Below are 14,398 nucleotides of genomic sequence, written 5' to 3'. Positions count from 1 at the left end.
ACCTGCAACTTCCAATATTTAGCCACTTTACATAGAAACAAGCCAAAAGTCGCTTATAATAAGCGGACATGGCAACACTGTCCACCAGCAGCCGCCCACGAGCACGAGACTCCTCCCACCCCGTCCGACTACGTCCAATCCACGCCGAGCGTGAAATTAGCGCGCGCGAGAGAGCGTCGTCACACAGACCTTCTCCTTCTCCACTCACATCATCGTCATCATCGGATACAGGATAGGTGGGCACTGGGCAGTCGATGTAAAATTGGCTATTTTGTCCAAAATGTAAAAAATATATATATTTGAAAAATATGTCAAGTATACATGATGTGAACATGCAGGGTACATCATCAGACCTAATCTTAATTTTATTCTTCAACTTCTTGTTTATACCCCAAAATGACTGGATATACAGGTTTTGTAGCAATTGTAGAAATATTAGACCTTAATTGTCGAATGTTTAAGCATGTTCTAATCATGTATATGTTACTTAAAAACATTTTCCAAATATTTTATTTTTTAACATTTTGGGAAAAATAGCCAATTTAACTCAGAGAGGTGCCCACCTATCCTGTTACCTCACCATCACATGCCTTCTTCTATATAGACCCCTTAACAGACGACGTCATACTGGCTGCGTGCAGCCAGTATGCGCGCAACGAAACCCATTATATCAGGTCTCGTTAGGACGCGTCTCACTAGCCAACACACACAAGAGGGGGTTGGGGTGTGCTGAAACCAGTGCACCCCGAAACAGGTTGGGAATTGATTGCGTGAAACAATCACCTGTGCGTCCAGGCTCAATGTTAGTAAACAAATAATTGGTCTATTCACTGTGCTCTGCTGTGCCTCCTCTTCTTAAAACCAACACACCATCTCGCACGCACGCACACGCGCACACGCACACACACACACACACACACACACACACCTTACAAATGTGTATTGTATTGTTTTATTGTATAATTCACATTGTAATAAAAATACAAAAACGATTGATCTACTGTACTTATATAAAACAATATGGATACTTCTTCATAGCATTACCACGTATTACACAATGTGGTTTAAGGTAGGCATTAGGCAGTGTAATGCTTAAGGTAAACATGAGCTGAAAGGAATGGAGCCTTTTCGCAGCAGACATTTTAATGGGTAAACACAGCTGAAGGTAATTCGTTGTCAGCATGGACAGCTCTTGTACAGTTAACGTCACGCTGTCGCACAGAAACAACTAAATGAAACACCCACAATTAATGTAAATGGCTGCTGGGAAAAGGGTCCTTGGCTCATTAGACACCACGTCCAACTGCAAACAGAATATCAATAACTCTGTGATGTGCCATGCAGTCTGTATTGGACAAGAAGAGTACAAATGATTTTGGTCTTGTGTTAGTACTTACAATTAAATCAATTTCACGACACCTTTATTACATATAACATTATACCCACCAATACACTGAGGTTTGTAACTGTATTGATTTAAAAAAGTAAAGCTTCCTTGAGGGCTGTACCTTTTCCGCAATAATGTTCAGAAAACAGCAATGGCAAACATAGCAGAAAACTGGAATAGCTGATAAAGCTAGATAGGGTTTTATGTCCCAGTCCACATTATTAGGTGCGCACAGCATCTGGTTTAAGGAACAGTCTGCTGTTCCAATAGTCTGGGTTGTCAAATGATGTGTTGCTGCTCGGCTCTCCTACGCCCGCACACGCCTTGATGTATCCCCCAACACCTCTGCACCTGCTGCTGCCCACATCGTCGGCAACGGCCCTCCCCCTCACCGGGAGGTTCTGGTACTCTGCCTTCTCCCACCCGCGGGACACGCCCCGAATGTTGGCCATCTCCTCGTACTCTCCCAGCTGGCCCGCCACAGCTGTGGGCACATCTGTCCTGAGCACAGCGGCGATACTCAAGCTCCCATTCGGTCTCGGTTGTTTATCTATGTATTTGCACTCCCCTTCGTTATCCTCCTCCTCTTTCTCCTCCTCCCTCTCCTCGGCTTCAACTTGCTCCGTTTTCCCCTTGACAGGGAGGTTCTGGTACTCTGCCTCCTCTGACTCATGGGACGCCCCTCCAACGCTGGCCATCTCCTCATATTCTTCCACTTGGCCCGCCCCGGCTGTGAGCACATCTGTCCTGAGCACGGCGATGCTGCTCAGGCTCTCCTTTGGTCTAGGCTGTTTATTTGTGTGGTTGCACTCCCCTTCAACCTCAACTTCCTGCACCTCCCCACTCCTTTTCCGCTCTGTTTTCACCCCCTCCACTGATTGGCTATCTTTGGTACTTTCAGTCTCCTCTGTTTCTGCTGTTTTCTGTACGGAGGTTTGACTCTCTCGTCTCTCCCATACTGGCCTCTCCCTGTCCCCGGAAGTTTGACTCTCTCGTCTCTCCCATACGGGCCTCTCTATGTCCCCAGAATGGGAGCTCTGGAGGTTCATGTATTCCTGTTCCCCAGTCCCCAGGTCAGCCTCCCCATGGGCAGCGATGGCCTCAGGGTGCTCAATGAGCTGGTGATCCTCTGTGGAGGCCATTGGCTCCACCACAGCTCCATCGCAATGGTCATTCTGCGTTTCCCTATGCACGGTTTCTTCTTCCACTAATGGCGATGTAGGAGTTTCAGCGGAAGGTGCTTTGAAAGTGGGAGAGGGTAGTGGTGAGGTTTTCCTCCATAATACACCTGTGGGAGCATCGGACCGCACAGAGATGCCTCTGGGTGAGAGAGGAGGAGGAGGCGGACCAGGCTGTTTGATCATGAGTTCATACTCCTGGGCAGGGTTAGAGGCTATTGCCAAGTTAGCCAGCTTATTCCTGGAAGATGGCGGATTCCTTCCACTGGGATGAGTAGTTCTAGAGACTGAGTGAGGCACGTCTGTGAAAGGAAATGACAAAGGAAGTCACGATTTAAAGCATGCGCTGTTTATGACACTGCTCAGAAATGTGCCCAAAACTCTCATTCTGCAACACAACAACCGTGATGTGATGATATCTGAGAAGTCTTGCACGCTGTTATCCAAACCCAATTTTCATATGTCTGGTAGTTACCTCTCTGTGGGGTGCCAGCTAAGCCAGGAAGAACATATCCATCGCCGTCCTCTTCCTCCTCCAGCTTTGTCTTCTGAGCAGATGACTCTGAGGCTGTAGAACGTTTCCTGTGCAGGTTGCTGGGCGTACGGGTACTGCCGCGCTCCGTGGCACGCTTGGCCCTGCGAAGGCTGCCCGGTAGTGAAACAGCCTCAGGAAGCTCTACCTCCCGGCCACTCCTCCTGATGCCCTCGGACCACTCAGACATTGTCCGCGCCGAGCTCCGACGAGCCCTCTGAGACCACAGCTAAAAAGGGAAAACCACCAACTTAGAGAAATGCAGCAGCACAGAGACAATAATCCTATTATTTCTTCCTTCCTTTTAAAAAAAACGTTTTTTTGCCTTTATTAATAGGATAGTAGTCTGACAGGAAATGGGGAGAGAGATGGGGTGTGACATGCAGCAAAAGCCGTCAGGAACGGGACTCGAACCTGCGCTGTCAGGGTACTTTGGAGCACTAGGTGCCTGGAATGCTACGCCAGCGGTCCAGGCATTATTCCAAAATGGGATCAATTGGACAGGGGTGTCACATTTTTATATATGTATCACTTCCTGCATTAATGATTTTTTGGCAGTGCTGAGTCATAAAATTGATTGAGTAAAGTATGGTAATAATACTGATTAAATTGCTTCTGTTCACTGCACCCAGCCAGATATAGCTTCCTCCTTTGTCAACTGTGCCGAACAATGTGTGTGTGTGTGTGTGTGTGTGTGTGTGTGTGTGTGTGTGTGTGTGTGTGTGTGTGTGTGTGTGTGTGTGTGTGTGTGTGTGTGTGTGTGTGTGTGTGTGTGTGTGTGTGTGTGTGTGTGTGTGTGTGTGTGCGCGTGCGCGTGTGCGTGTGCGTGTGCATGTGCATGTCAAACCTGGCGGGCATTGTCCCCTGGGCTAGGTGTCATGGGCAGATACCCTACTTGTCCGGCCTGAGATGTGACACTCTATAATGATAACAGGGAAGTAAAGAGAGAAAGAGATTATACACTAGTTCCAAGTTCATTTGCAGGGGTCTAAAAACGATAAGGCAGGAGTCAGTACCCTGTAAGAACTCATCCTCAGACGAGAAGATGGTGAGAGGTAGAGAGGAGATGTGGCCAAACCCTCCTCCAGTCCCTCCTCATCTGGGTCCTCCAGTTCTGCCTCCAGAAGGTCCAGTTCTGATTCTCTTTGGTGGGAGTCTTCTGAGGCTGCTTCCCCGCCAGCCAACTAAAGGACAGCACCAGGATTTAATACCTCAATGTGTAGGGCCATGGACTCAAAGTTACATTGGCATTCCACAATCAGAATCTGAATTATTATTTGTTATTGCCAGGTATGTTTTGTACACATGAGGAATTTGTCTTGGTGAGGTTTGCAACGGTATAGGAACAATGTAATGATTTACAGAAATGTAATCAAAACACATAGATAAGTAGAAATAGCTAACATATAATATGCAATAAATGTACACTAGAGACTGTAGAGGCTGGTATAGCAATGATGGTAGAGAAATAAATAAATATGAATTACTGCACGTTGAAAGTGTGCACAGAGGGTAGTAAGAAAATGCATTATTGTGCGTATACATTGTTGAACTGTAGCCATACAGTATGTACTGTACAGTATGTTCAGACTGATTCTCTCACCTTGATGACTAGGTATCTAGGTGGGTCTCTTGCCATTCGTGTAAAGTCATTGGCCAGCTCCTTGAAGGTCGGGCGTATGCTTTCATCAATCATCCAGCCTGCAAATGGAAAACGAAACGAGAATCTAAAGGTTGCTATCACCTTCCATGGATGTTACTGTACAGTATGTGTACATATACGATCCTTCTTTTGTATGCATTTGTGTGTAAGTTATGGCTGAAACTATCAATAATTATTCTATCAAGAAGCTTTTTTTTTTTAAATAACCTTTTATGTATACTGCATACCAACGAATCAATGCGGGAAAAAAATATTTTATTGATTTAAAAAAATATTCAACTAAATCAAATAGTCTGATTAATCACTATTTTATTACCATTTTTTTATTTGTGAAAATAGCGATGCATTGTGAGCTTTAATTCTTGCTCTTTTTACTATTGTATTCAAACAATTAAAAAAACAATATATATATTTTTTATATATATTATATAAATCATCGATTATTTATAAATCCACACAATGTAAAATGTATGTTACTCACACTTGACCATAACCATGTAGACATCTATGGTACAGATGTGAGGCTGAGAGAGACGTTCGCCCTTTTCCAGTAGACTGGGCACATCCTGAGTCTGTACAGATGCATAAGGCTGTGCTCCGAAAGACATCATCTCCCAGATTGTCACTCCTGTGTGAGTCACAAGCACAATAACATTATTAGACAGATGGAGGCCTTTTGAATTCTATATTTGCCAATCAAACTGATACAAAGTTAAAAACATAAAAAAATGAAACAAAAAAAAAACACTGTTGTTACAAACAGACACACTCGTACTGTAATATCTCCTCACCATAACTCCAAACATCACTTTGATGAGTGTATCTTCGAAACAAGATACTCTCCAACGCCATCCATTTTATGGGACTCTGGTGGGAAAGACAAATCACAGAGCAGCCATATTAAAAGCTCTGATTCTATTACACAGTAAAATCCTCATCCAATGTATCAGTAAAAAACAACCGAAGTGCATCCGGCTTTGTCGAGCGTGTATACGAACACAATTGGCCCGACTTAATGACAGTTATTACAGTAACACTGTGTACCAGAACAGGCGGGGAAGAACTCTTGCCTGTGACTTGCTGGGACAACTAAAGGTATATTATGTAGATTTTAATTAGCCTGGCATGGCTAGCCGCCAGACTAATATCACTGCGTAGATATTAGCCTGGACTCTCTATCTGGATCCTGCATTTCCAAGGGGCGGATAAAATGGATAAAAACATGCCTCTGGTGATAAACCCACCCCATATTTGCATACTGGGCCCTGATTGGTGCCCCACAACTTCAGGGGCAGGGAAATCCAATCACAACCGAGCGGGACCAGACTAATCTACCGAGGGTTCCTCTTTTTCTTTTGCACTGGCAGATTTGTCTGGTTTCCAGGCTAGATTTGAATGTTTCATAGTCACCTTGGTATCACTGTACACATATTTGTTGTCATCAGGGTAGAGGAGATCGGCCACGCCATAGTCAGAGATTTGGACCTGGTAGTCGTTCTTCAGCAGAACGTTGCGGGCAGCCAAGTTCCTGTGGACCATGCAATGTTCCTCCAGGTAGTACATACCCTGAGACAAAAAGAGTTGTCACCACAATCTGTGAATCACTCCCCCTTCAAAAGTCCCCTTGCGTCATATTGGCTGGTGGTAAAGGTAGCAGCTCTGTTTATATACAGTATATGTATGTGTATGTAGTAGGTCTACTCTAGAGGTCTACTCCATTGGCTAAACTTTTATCGCAACAGTTCACAAATCTTGCTGCTGTGTTCGCACATTGTTGTATTTCTCCCAGTAGGAATGGGAGTTTTTTGTAGTTGATCATGTTTTAAACTCACTTTGGGTGTATGTAATCTGTGGGAAGTATGTGTTTCTGGTGTCTTGGTATAGTAAGCAGGTGGTTAGAAAGTGTAGCTCTGTTTCCACCACATTTTGTGTGCATAGTCTGTCTTAAAGAAGAATAGAGTCTGTACACTGGTGATGCTGAAAAGCTTCGCTGCATTTTTATTGCGTTGTCAACGTTTCGGCCTATTCAGACCTTCATCAGGACATATACCAATAATCAGGGTATATGCCCTGATGAAGGTCTGAATAGGCCGAACCATTGACAATGCAATAAAAATACAGCGGAGCTTTTTCAGCATCACCAGTGTGCAGACTCTATTCTTTTTTATGATACTTTTGCTTGTCTTGCACCTGGGTCACAGATATGCATACTCTGCATACTCTGTCTTCCCTTGGGAGCAGGGTCTGTCTGTGGCGGCCTTTCCCTATTGCAAGGCTGTGTTCACTGAGTCTGTAACTAATCAAGGCTTTCCTCCGGGGGGTTTTTGGGTCGTTCAACGTGCTCAGGTATTCTGCCAATGTGTATTCTCTTTTCAGTGCTAGATAGCATTCTATTTTGCTTTGTACTTCGGTTGTCTCTTTCCAGTATGTCAGTTAGCTTTCTTTTTTCCCCTTATTATCTAATTTATCTGGTTAAGTCCAATGAGTTTTCCATCTGTTAATTGTGCTTGCGTCCCTGGACCAGCTGACTAAGGGGGCATCCCTGTAGGTTTTCTCTATGGTTGAGGGCTATGTTATGGAGCGTGTCTGGGTTGCTTTCTTTTAGGTGGTTATAAAATGTAAGTGCTCTCTTCTTTACTTTGATAATGAGTGGGTATCGTCCTAGTTCTGCCCTGCAAGTATTGTTTGTTGTTTTCCGTTGGGTGTGGAGGATGGATTTGCAGAGTTCTGCGTGCGAGTCTCGGTTTGGTTTTTGTCCCATTTCTCAAGTTCTTGATTGGCAACGGGACCCCAGTCTCGCAAGTCGCAACCATAGAGGGAGTTGGGTTCTATGACAGAGTCTAATATCTTTAACCAGATTTTTATTGGGATGTTTAGTTTAACGTTCCTTTTGATGGCATAGCAAGCCCTTCTTGCCTTTTATCTCAGGTCATTCGCAGCTTTGTTGAGGTTTCCTGTGCTACTGATGTCATAGACTGGCCTCCAAGTACTAAGTTAACAACATTTATTTATCCAAACCCCCCGGGAAAGATTTGACTAGAAAGCTGTGGTGGGAACTCATGATTGGGCATAACTTCTGGGTTGGCCTACAAAAATACATCAACCCTGTAGCATGGATTAAGCAAAAAATATATATAACAAAACAGAAAAAACTATATTCAACCCTATATCTACGTACACATTCATATTCATTACCCTTGTAGATCTGCTTACCTTGGCAATTTGTACACACCAGTTGAGCAAGCGCTGGGGGTCTATGCGATGCTTGTGGCGCCTGATGTGCTCCAGTAAGGACCCATGGGAGCTGAGTCGTGTGACCAACTGCAGACTGGCACCTGGGCAGATGCCCAGGAGCCTAATAATGTACGGGTGGTCCAGGCTGCCCATGGCCAACATGTGCTACACAACAAGCAAGAGTAAGACGCGTAAAGACAATGACGAGGTACACAGTCAAATCCTCACATGGACCCATAAGGACATGTGAAGGGTCCATTTGGTTCTGTTTGTATTCCGAGTGAAAAGCAATCAAACATATTCTTTCACTGCCTTCTGGTAATAATGTATAACTTTAACAGTACATGTGATGTGCTGTGAGGTAATGTTTAGGTTAAAACTAAAATCATTTTGTGAAAAAGGTTAAAGCTCCATATTCAGCAATAACAGTCTCTCTCGCACTTTAATAAACACAAAATGCATTTTCAGGTGGGTTACCATTTTCATCCAATTCAGGAGAGAGTACCCATTTTTTCAGCTTCAATTTTGTATTGTTCCCTTTCCAAATGTGTCTATTTCACTTGTTTATCTTGTATCCTGCATGCCTTCTCTCCCCTGATTGGATACAATTGTTATCCCAACCTCAAAACAAATTTTCTGTTTACTTATAGCTGAAGAGCGACAGTGCTGTTTTGTTTGTTTGTTTGATTGATTGATTGATTGATTGATTGATTGAATACTTTATTAGTCAGAAATGTAAACAGCATGTGGTACAGTCAGACATTAAGGCTAAAAGGATAACACAAAAATGTCCTGTTACTAAACAAACACTCTATAGCAATGATCATCAACATGATGTCAGAAATCCTATATTGTTCAATCTCATGTTACCATTTACAATATATTAGGTTATTAAAATGTGAGAGTACAGTAAGAGTGTTACACCCACATCAGTGATTTCAGTGAAGGTTTGGCATCCTGAGCTGTCCTGTATTGTCTTAATGGCCACAGGGATCTTAACCGTCTCTCCCTCAGGAATCCAAAAGCCCTAAACAAAAACAAAACAATAAATTAAATCAACTGTAGGGATTTCCATACAGATTTTCATGATCCAAAATATATTCTCAGACCATATGGGTCTCTTGTAGAAAGAACACTAGATTAACTTCTTAATTATACAATCCTATTACTGATACTGTTTGATCCAAATGAAATAACAATACTAGATACGTATTTCTCATAAATAAAAAGTTTCCACACCTTATGCAGTGTGCCAAACACCCCAGAGCCCAGGACTTTGATCTTCTTCAGCTCCGGGGCCCTCAGGATGCGGGTGTGAACCTTAGCCTCCTTCTCCCCCGGACCCATTGGATCAAAGCACTGCACAAACATAAAAGAATATTTGATCCTGTTCAGCTGATTCCATTTTCCGATACTGCCTGTGTGACTATCAATTAAAAAAAGAGTGGATTCAGCAGGGCATTGCAACTGTCCCATGGGACACAACAAGACACCGCAAACACCTCTCACCTCCAGTGGTGGAAAGTAACTGAGTACATGTACTCAAGTACTGTACTTAAGTACAATTCTGAGGTATTTGTACTTTACTTGAGTATTTCCAATTTCCAATACCTTTACTTCTACTCCACTACATCTCAGAGTAGGCAAATATTGTAATTTTACTCCACAACAATTATTTGAAAACTTTAGTCACTAGTTACTTTGTAGATTTTGCTTGTTATTAAAAAAACACTTCAGACCTATATATACTTTGGCAATTTGAAAACAGCCGATCTACAAGCTCACAACGCAAGCTTGTAGATCTGCTATTTCCAAAGGACTTTTATACATTTTATACATAAGAAAACTTGTGAAATGGAACCTTCTGCTTAACAAGTACTTTCTACTTTTGGTACTTTAAGTACATTTTGATTCCAATACTTTTGTACTTTTAAGTACATTTTGAATTCCTGACTAAAAAATGTGAGTACTTTTTCCACCACTGCTCACCTCTCCGCTCTCCAGGTACCTCCTCATGTATCTCTTGCGGCGAATGGCGAGGCCTCTGTGGTACAGCAGGCCCAGGATGAACAACACTAGGCAGACTGTCAGACCAAGTGGGACACCTAAAGCTATCCCGGTGATCTGACCACTGGAGAAAGAACCAGGAGGAAGAATGAAGTATTTGTGAAGATATTTGTATATATATAACTGTAGTGTTTTATATCAACCAACAGGGGGAAGCACTTACCTACTAATTGCCAACCGAGCTGTCTCTAAACAGTCACTCAACCCTGATCCTGAACATCTGTAATATAGCAGCAGCATTAATAGTGACAGCAAAAACAACGTGTGCTGCATTGGCTTTAACATTTTATTTGTATTATTTATTCGCACAATAAAAACAGTACATAAGGTAAGAATTATTAAAAGACACAGAAATAAGTGCAGGTGAGAAAGGAAACCCCGTATAGGGCTTATACAAGGTTCTCACCTAAAACAATAAATAACTATAAGTTAAACATATTAATCAAACATAAGACACGACAAACAACAAGTACCATGTGTGCAGTTGAATGTGTGGGTGCGTGTGTCTGTGTGAGTGTGCGTGCGTGCGTGTCTGCACATGTGTGTCAGTGTGTGTGTGTGCAGAAGCAGGGCTACATTATATGCTAGAGGCACGTGGAGAAGCTTGGTTCATCATTTCATAACATTTTATATATGGAATTATTGTGCTAAATCTGCACAGGATTATGCATGTGCAATGCATTAGCATACCGTATCCATTGATATCTATAAAGAGATACATCCTGTACATGCACACCCACAGAGACACAAACAAAATAGCCTACACAATACTATACAGCATACACAGTCTCACCCTTGGGTGCAGTTATGGTGGCATGGTTCACAGTGCCCCTCCTTACTGGGGTACTTGAAAATGAGCCCCCTTTGCCCATCATTCACACCGCTGGGGCATGAGGGCACACAATAAGGGCCATCCCTTAGATTGGCACACACCACACACTCATCTGCGCCCTTGCAGAAAGAAAGAGGGTGAGAGAAAGAAAAGCACACAAAAGTGTAATAGTTATTAGAATGAGGTCATCCTAATGACAGAGAAGAGGGCATTTTCACCATTAAAGTGATGAACGGTGAATGAATGTAAGGCTTTTTCTATTTCCAAGCCAAGATGACTGATACTTAGATGACAGCTAAGTAATTTGGTTTATTGCAGTACAGTATTATTCCACCATTTCATTGTAATTTTAAAATAAGTGATTACCAGTCCGGTGCAAGTGGCCCTGCCATCCTGAGGTTGACACTCTGGGTGACAAGCTACACATTCTCTTTGGGGTCCTGCAAACTCCCTTGGCACTCTGGGGACATATAATTCAGCAGAGATACAGTATGACTCCACACAGACCTCGATCAATCACAACAAAACAGAGTCTGATTTAGTCTAATTTCCAGCTCTTTTTCTTCTCCAGTTATTTTGGATCTTTTGTCATTTTGTCCTTCTATCAATTCCCAAGTCCCCTTGTAGCTACTGTAGTCCCTTGTCGCTGCTGAACACTACTGGAGATCAGCACGTAATGCATGCAGAGATACATGCTATTCCTCCCATTTCAGCTGCCCCACTGAACAGATGCCCTGACCAACCTGTAGGAGTCACTAGTGCAGTGAGAGAGATAGATCACCCTCCCGGCCTGTTAAGTTCATTTTCATATTTTAAAGTCCACACACACACACACACACACACACACACACCACACACACCACACCACACACACCACACACACCACACACACACCCACCCACCCACACACACACACACACACACACACACACACACACACACACACACACACACACACACACACACACAGCCTAACCCTTAGAATATATGTGTTTGACTCTATGTATGGTGTAGAATAGTTACCCCGTGTAGAAATTGCAGCTGGCCACACAGGTGCCGTCTCGGCTGTAGTTCCTGCAAGAGAGACACTGGTCGGGCCCCGGGCCCCAGCACCCTGAGTCTGAGCACAGCGGGTCACACACACGGCCCTCCGCCTCTGATGCAACATTTTTAACAGGAACAAACAGGTATCATTAGCACTTTTCGTATAAGAACATCAATTCAAGGAATTCAAACATTTAAAAAAAATCGACCCGGTGGTTAGAAATCAGTTCTTCAGGGGCGGCAGTGGCTCAGGGGTAGAGTGGCCGGGTAGTGTGAGCTGGAAAACCGCAAGGTTCCCAGTTCGATCCCGGGCTGGGGCGCTCCCCTAGAGTTAGTGTCGAAGTGTCCTTGAGCAAGATGCTGAACCCCTAATTGCTCCCGATGAGCAGGTTGGTGCCTTGCATGGTTTCCTCCGCCATCGGTGTATGAATGTGTGTGTGAATGGGTTAATGGCACTATCAATGTAAAGCGCTTTGGATAGAAGCGCTATATAAATGCACCATTTACCATTTAGAGTGTCTGCCCTGATATTGTAAGGTCGGGGTTCAATCCCTCATACCAAAGACTATAAAAGTGGTACTGTATACCTCCCTACTTGGCACTCAGCATCAAGGGTTGGATTAGGGCTAAGTATCTGCGATATATTCTGTCATGTCCAGGGTTGTACTTGTACATCATGGCTGGGTGAAGCAGTGATGTAAAGTAACTAAGTACATGTACGGTACTTAACCACAATTTTGAGTTACTTTTTACTTTACTAGAGTATTTCCAATTTGCAATATTTTTACTTCTACTCCACTATATCTCAAGAGGCAAATATTGTACTTTTACTCCACTACAATTATTTGAAAACCTTAGTCACTAGTTACTTTGCAGATATAAATTACTATATTATAAAACATACATTAACCACTTTAGCCCGATAGATACAACGCGTCTCCACGTCAGATACAGGAGATAGGCTCGTGACCAATGGGCCACATGGCTCGGCCAGGCTACTTTATACATCTATGATCTCTATACTATAGTACAGTCAGTGAGCAGCAGTCTCATTGAGCTAAAAAAAAAGCACAGACTGAGTGTAACAGTCGCTTTTATAGCTGCAATCCTTATGCTTTTGAATAAAATGTTATTTGAACCACTCTGTGTGGTAGAGTATGTTAATGTGACTAGTGACTTGCACATCATGCAGTGGGTGGTCTCCCTACTCTTCCGTTGAGTAATGAAGACACTGGTGTTGTTGACATGTAGTACTACTGCTTGAATTCCATAAGCTCAACATCTCCCTTCCTGGCCAAGTGGGAATTCTGTCTCAGCAGAGTGGTAAAAGTTTGGTTTCCCACATGAGAGATCAGAGTTTGAAAACGGATTGCAGCTTTAATTTAACTTGTGTTATAGTGTTAATTACTTTCAGAGCCTGGCCCTCAGACCCAATCCTCCTATAATTTGACAAAGCTCTGTGTGGTGAGCCCAAAATCGTGGTGAGGCCAAAATCTCTTCTGCCCGGTTCTCCTCAGTGGCGGGAGCAATTGATCTGAATTTACACACAGCCATTGACCATTACCATGTGCTCGGAACAGCGAAGCCCGTTTTTCGCTTTCCCCAAATGTCAGCTGTTTATTAGCGCTTTTATGTAAAATAATGTCACCATGGTTACCGCTGCCCAGCTGTGGGATGGCCCCGCGAGCTATGGGACGAATGATCAAACTGTGCATGCGTCGAACCGGGTATGGACTAGTAGATATATAATACACATACATAGATAGCACATTGGCCGTTGCTGTTCATTACTGGAGCGCTGCGTAGAGTAAAAACAAAAACAACTGCCATATGGCCAGGGGAAAGCGTGCCTCCTAATGCCCCATGAATGTCTATTGAAGCAGGACGTCTCTCCACAACCAACTCACTGAATTCTCCACCAAAATGTGGGGTTTCATACCAATACACCTCACGTAGATAGTAACAGTATAATAATGCTTATAAAACAGAAACAAGTTTTAGTCTCAGATCTACAAGCTCACAACGTGTCGCGATGCGACGCATTGGGAGCTTGTAGATCGCCTATTTTCAAATAGCCTATGTAAAATAGGGCTAAAGTGGTTAATGTATGTTTTATAATATAATGATTTATATCTGCAAAGTAACTAAAGTTTTCAAATAATTGTAGTGGAATAAAAAGTACAATGTTTAGAAATAAATATTAGTTAAATATAGGGATGTCCGATTTTATCGGCCTCCCGATATTATCGGCCGATATTAGCATAAAAATTGATATCGGGAAAATATCGGTATCGGTTTTTGAAAAAAAAAAAAATATATTTTTTTTTTTTTGCTTTATAAATAAGTTACAGGAGTTCTTACTGTATATGGTGTGTGTGATATGAAATTTGAGCTTACCCTAATCACAATAATCCCCGCATATATCGGTATCGGTTGATATCGGTATCGGTAATTAAGAGTT

The 14,398-nt window shown here is 42.9% G+C and overlaps 1 protein-coding gene across 1 annotated transcript in view; it reads right to left on the bottom strand.

The window, feature by feature from the left end:
• Window positions 1-952: 952 nt before the first annotated feature.
• The window catches only part of erbb3b (erb-b2 receptor tyrosine kinase 3b), a 27,211-nt gene continuing 13,765 nt past the window's right edge, over window positions 953-14,398 (bottom strand). The window contains exons 13-28 of the mRNA XM_084069646.1: window positions 11,917-12,049; window positions 11,260-11,353; window positions 10,855-11,012; window positions 10,225-10,281; window positions 9,984-10,125; window positions 9,234-9,353; window positions 8,923-9,021; window positions 7,974-8,159; window positions 6,171-6,326; window positions 5,552-5,627; window positions 5,242-5,388; window positions 4,701-4,798; window positions 4,114-4,281; window positions 3,945-4,016; window positions 3,041-3,326; window positions 953-2,867 (exon numbers count right to left, since the gene is read on the bottom strand). Of these exons, the coding sequence (XP_083925772.1) occupies window positions 1,609-2,867; window positions 3,041-3,326; window positions 3,945-4,016; window positions 4,114-4,281; window positions 4,701-4,798; window positions 5,242-5,388; window positions 5,552-5,627; window positions 6,171-6,326; window positions 7,974-8,159; window positions 8,923-9,021; window positions 9,234-9,353; window positions 9,984-10,125; window positions 10,225-10,281; window positions 10,855-11,012; window positions 11,260-11,353; window positions 11,917-12,049 (3,251 nt within the window). The 3' untranslated portion in view covers window positions 953-1,608. The remainder of the gene's footprint in view (window positions 2,868-3,040; window positions 3,327-3,944; window positions 4,017-4,113; window positions 4,282-4,700; window positions 4,799-5,241; window positions 5,389-5,551; window positions 5,628-6,170; window positions 6,327-7,973; window positions 8,160-8,922; window positions 9,022-9,233; window positions 9,354-9,983; window positions 10,126-10,224; window positions 10,282-10,854; window positions 11,013-11,259; window positions 11,354-11,916; window positions 12,050-14,398) is intronic.

This window comes from Gymnoscopelus microlampas (genome assembly GCF_963454915.1).
Source record: "Gymnoscopelus microlampas genome assembly, chromosome: 10".
NCBI classification, from domain to species: Eukaryota; Metazoa; Chordata; class Actinopteri; order Myctophiformes; family Myctophidae; genus Gymnoscopelus; species Gymnoscopelus microlampas.
The sequence above is the reverse complement of the archived record's forward strand: the minus strand, read 5'-3'. Positions and strand labels throughout refer to the sequence as shown.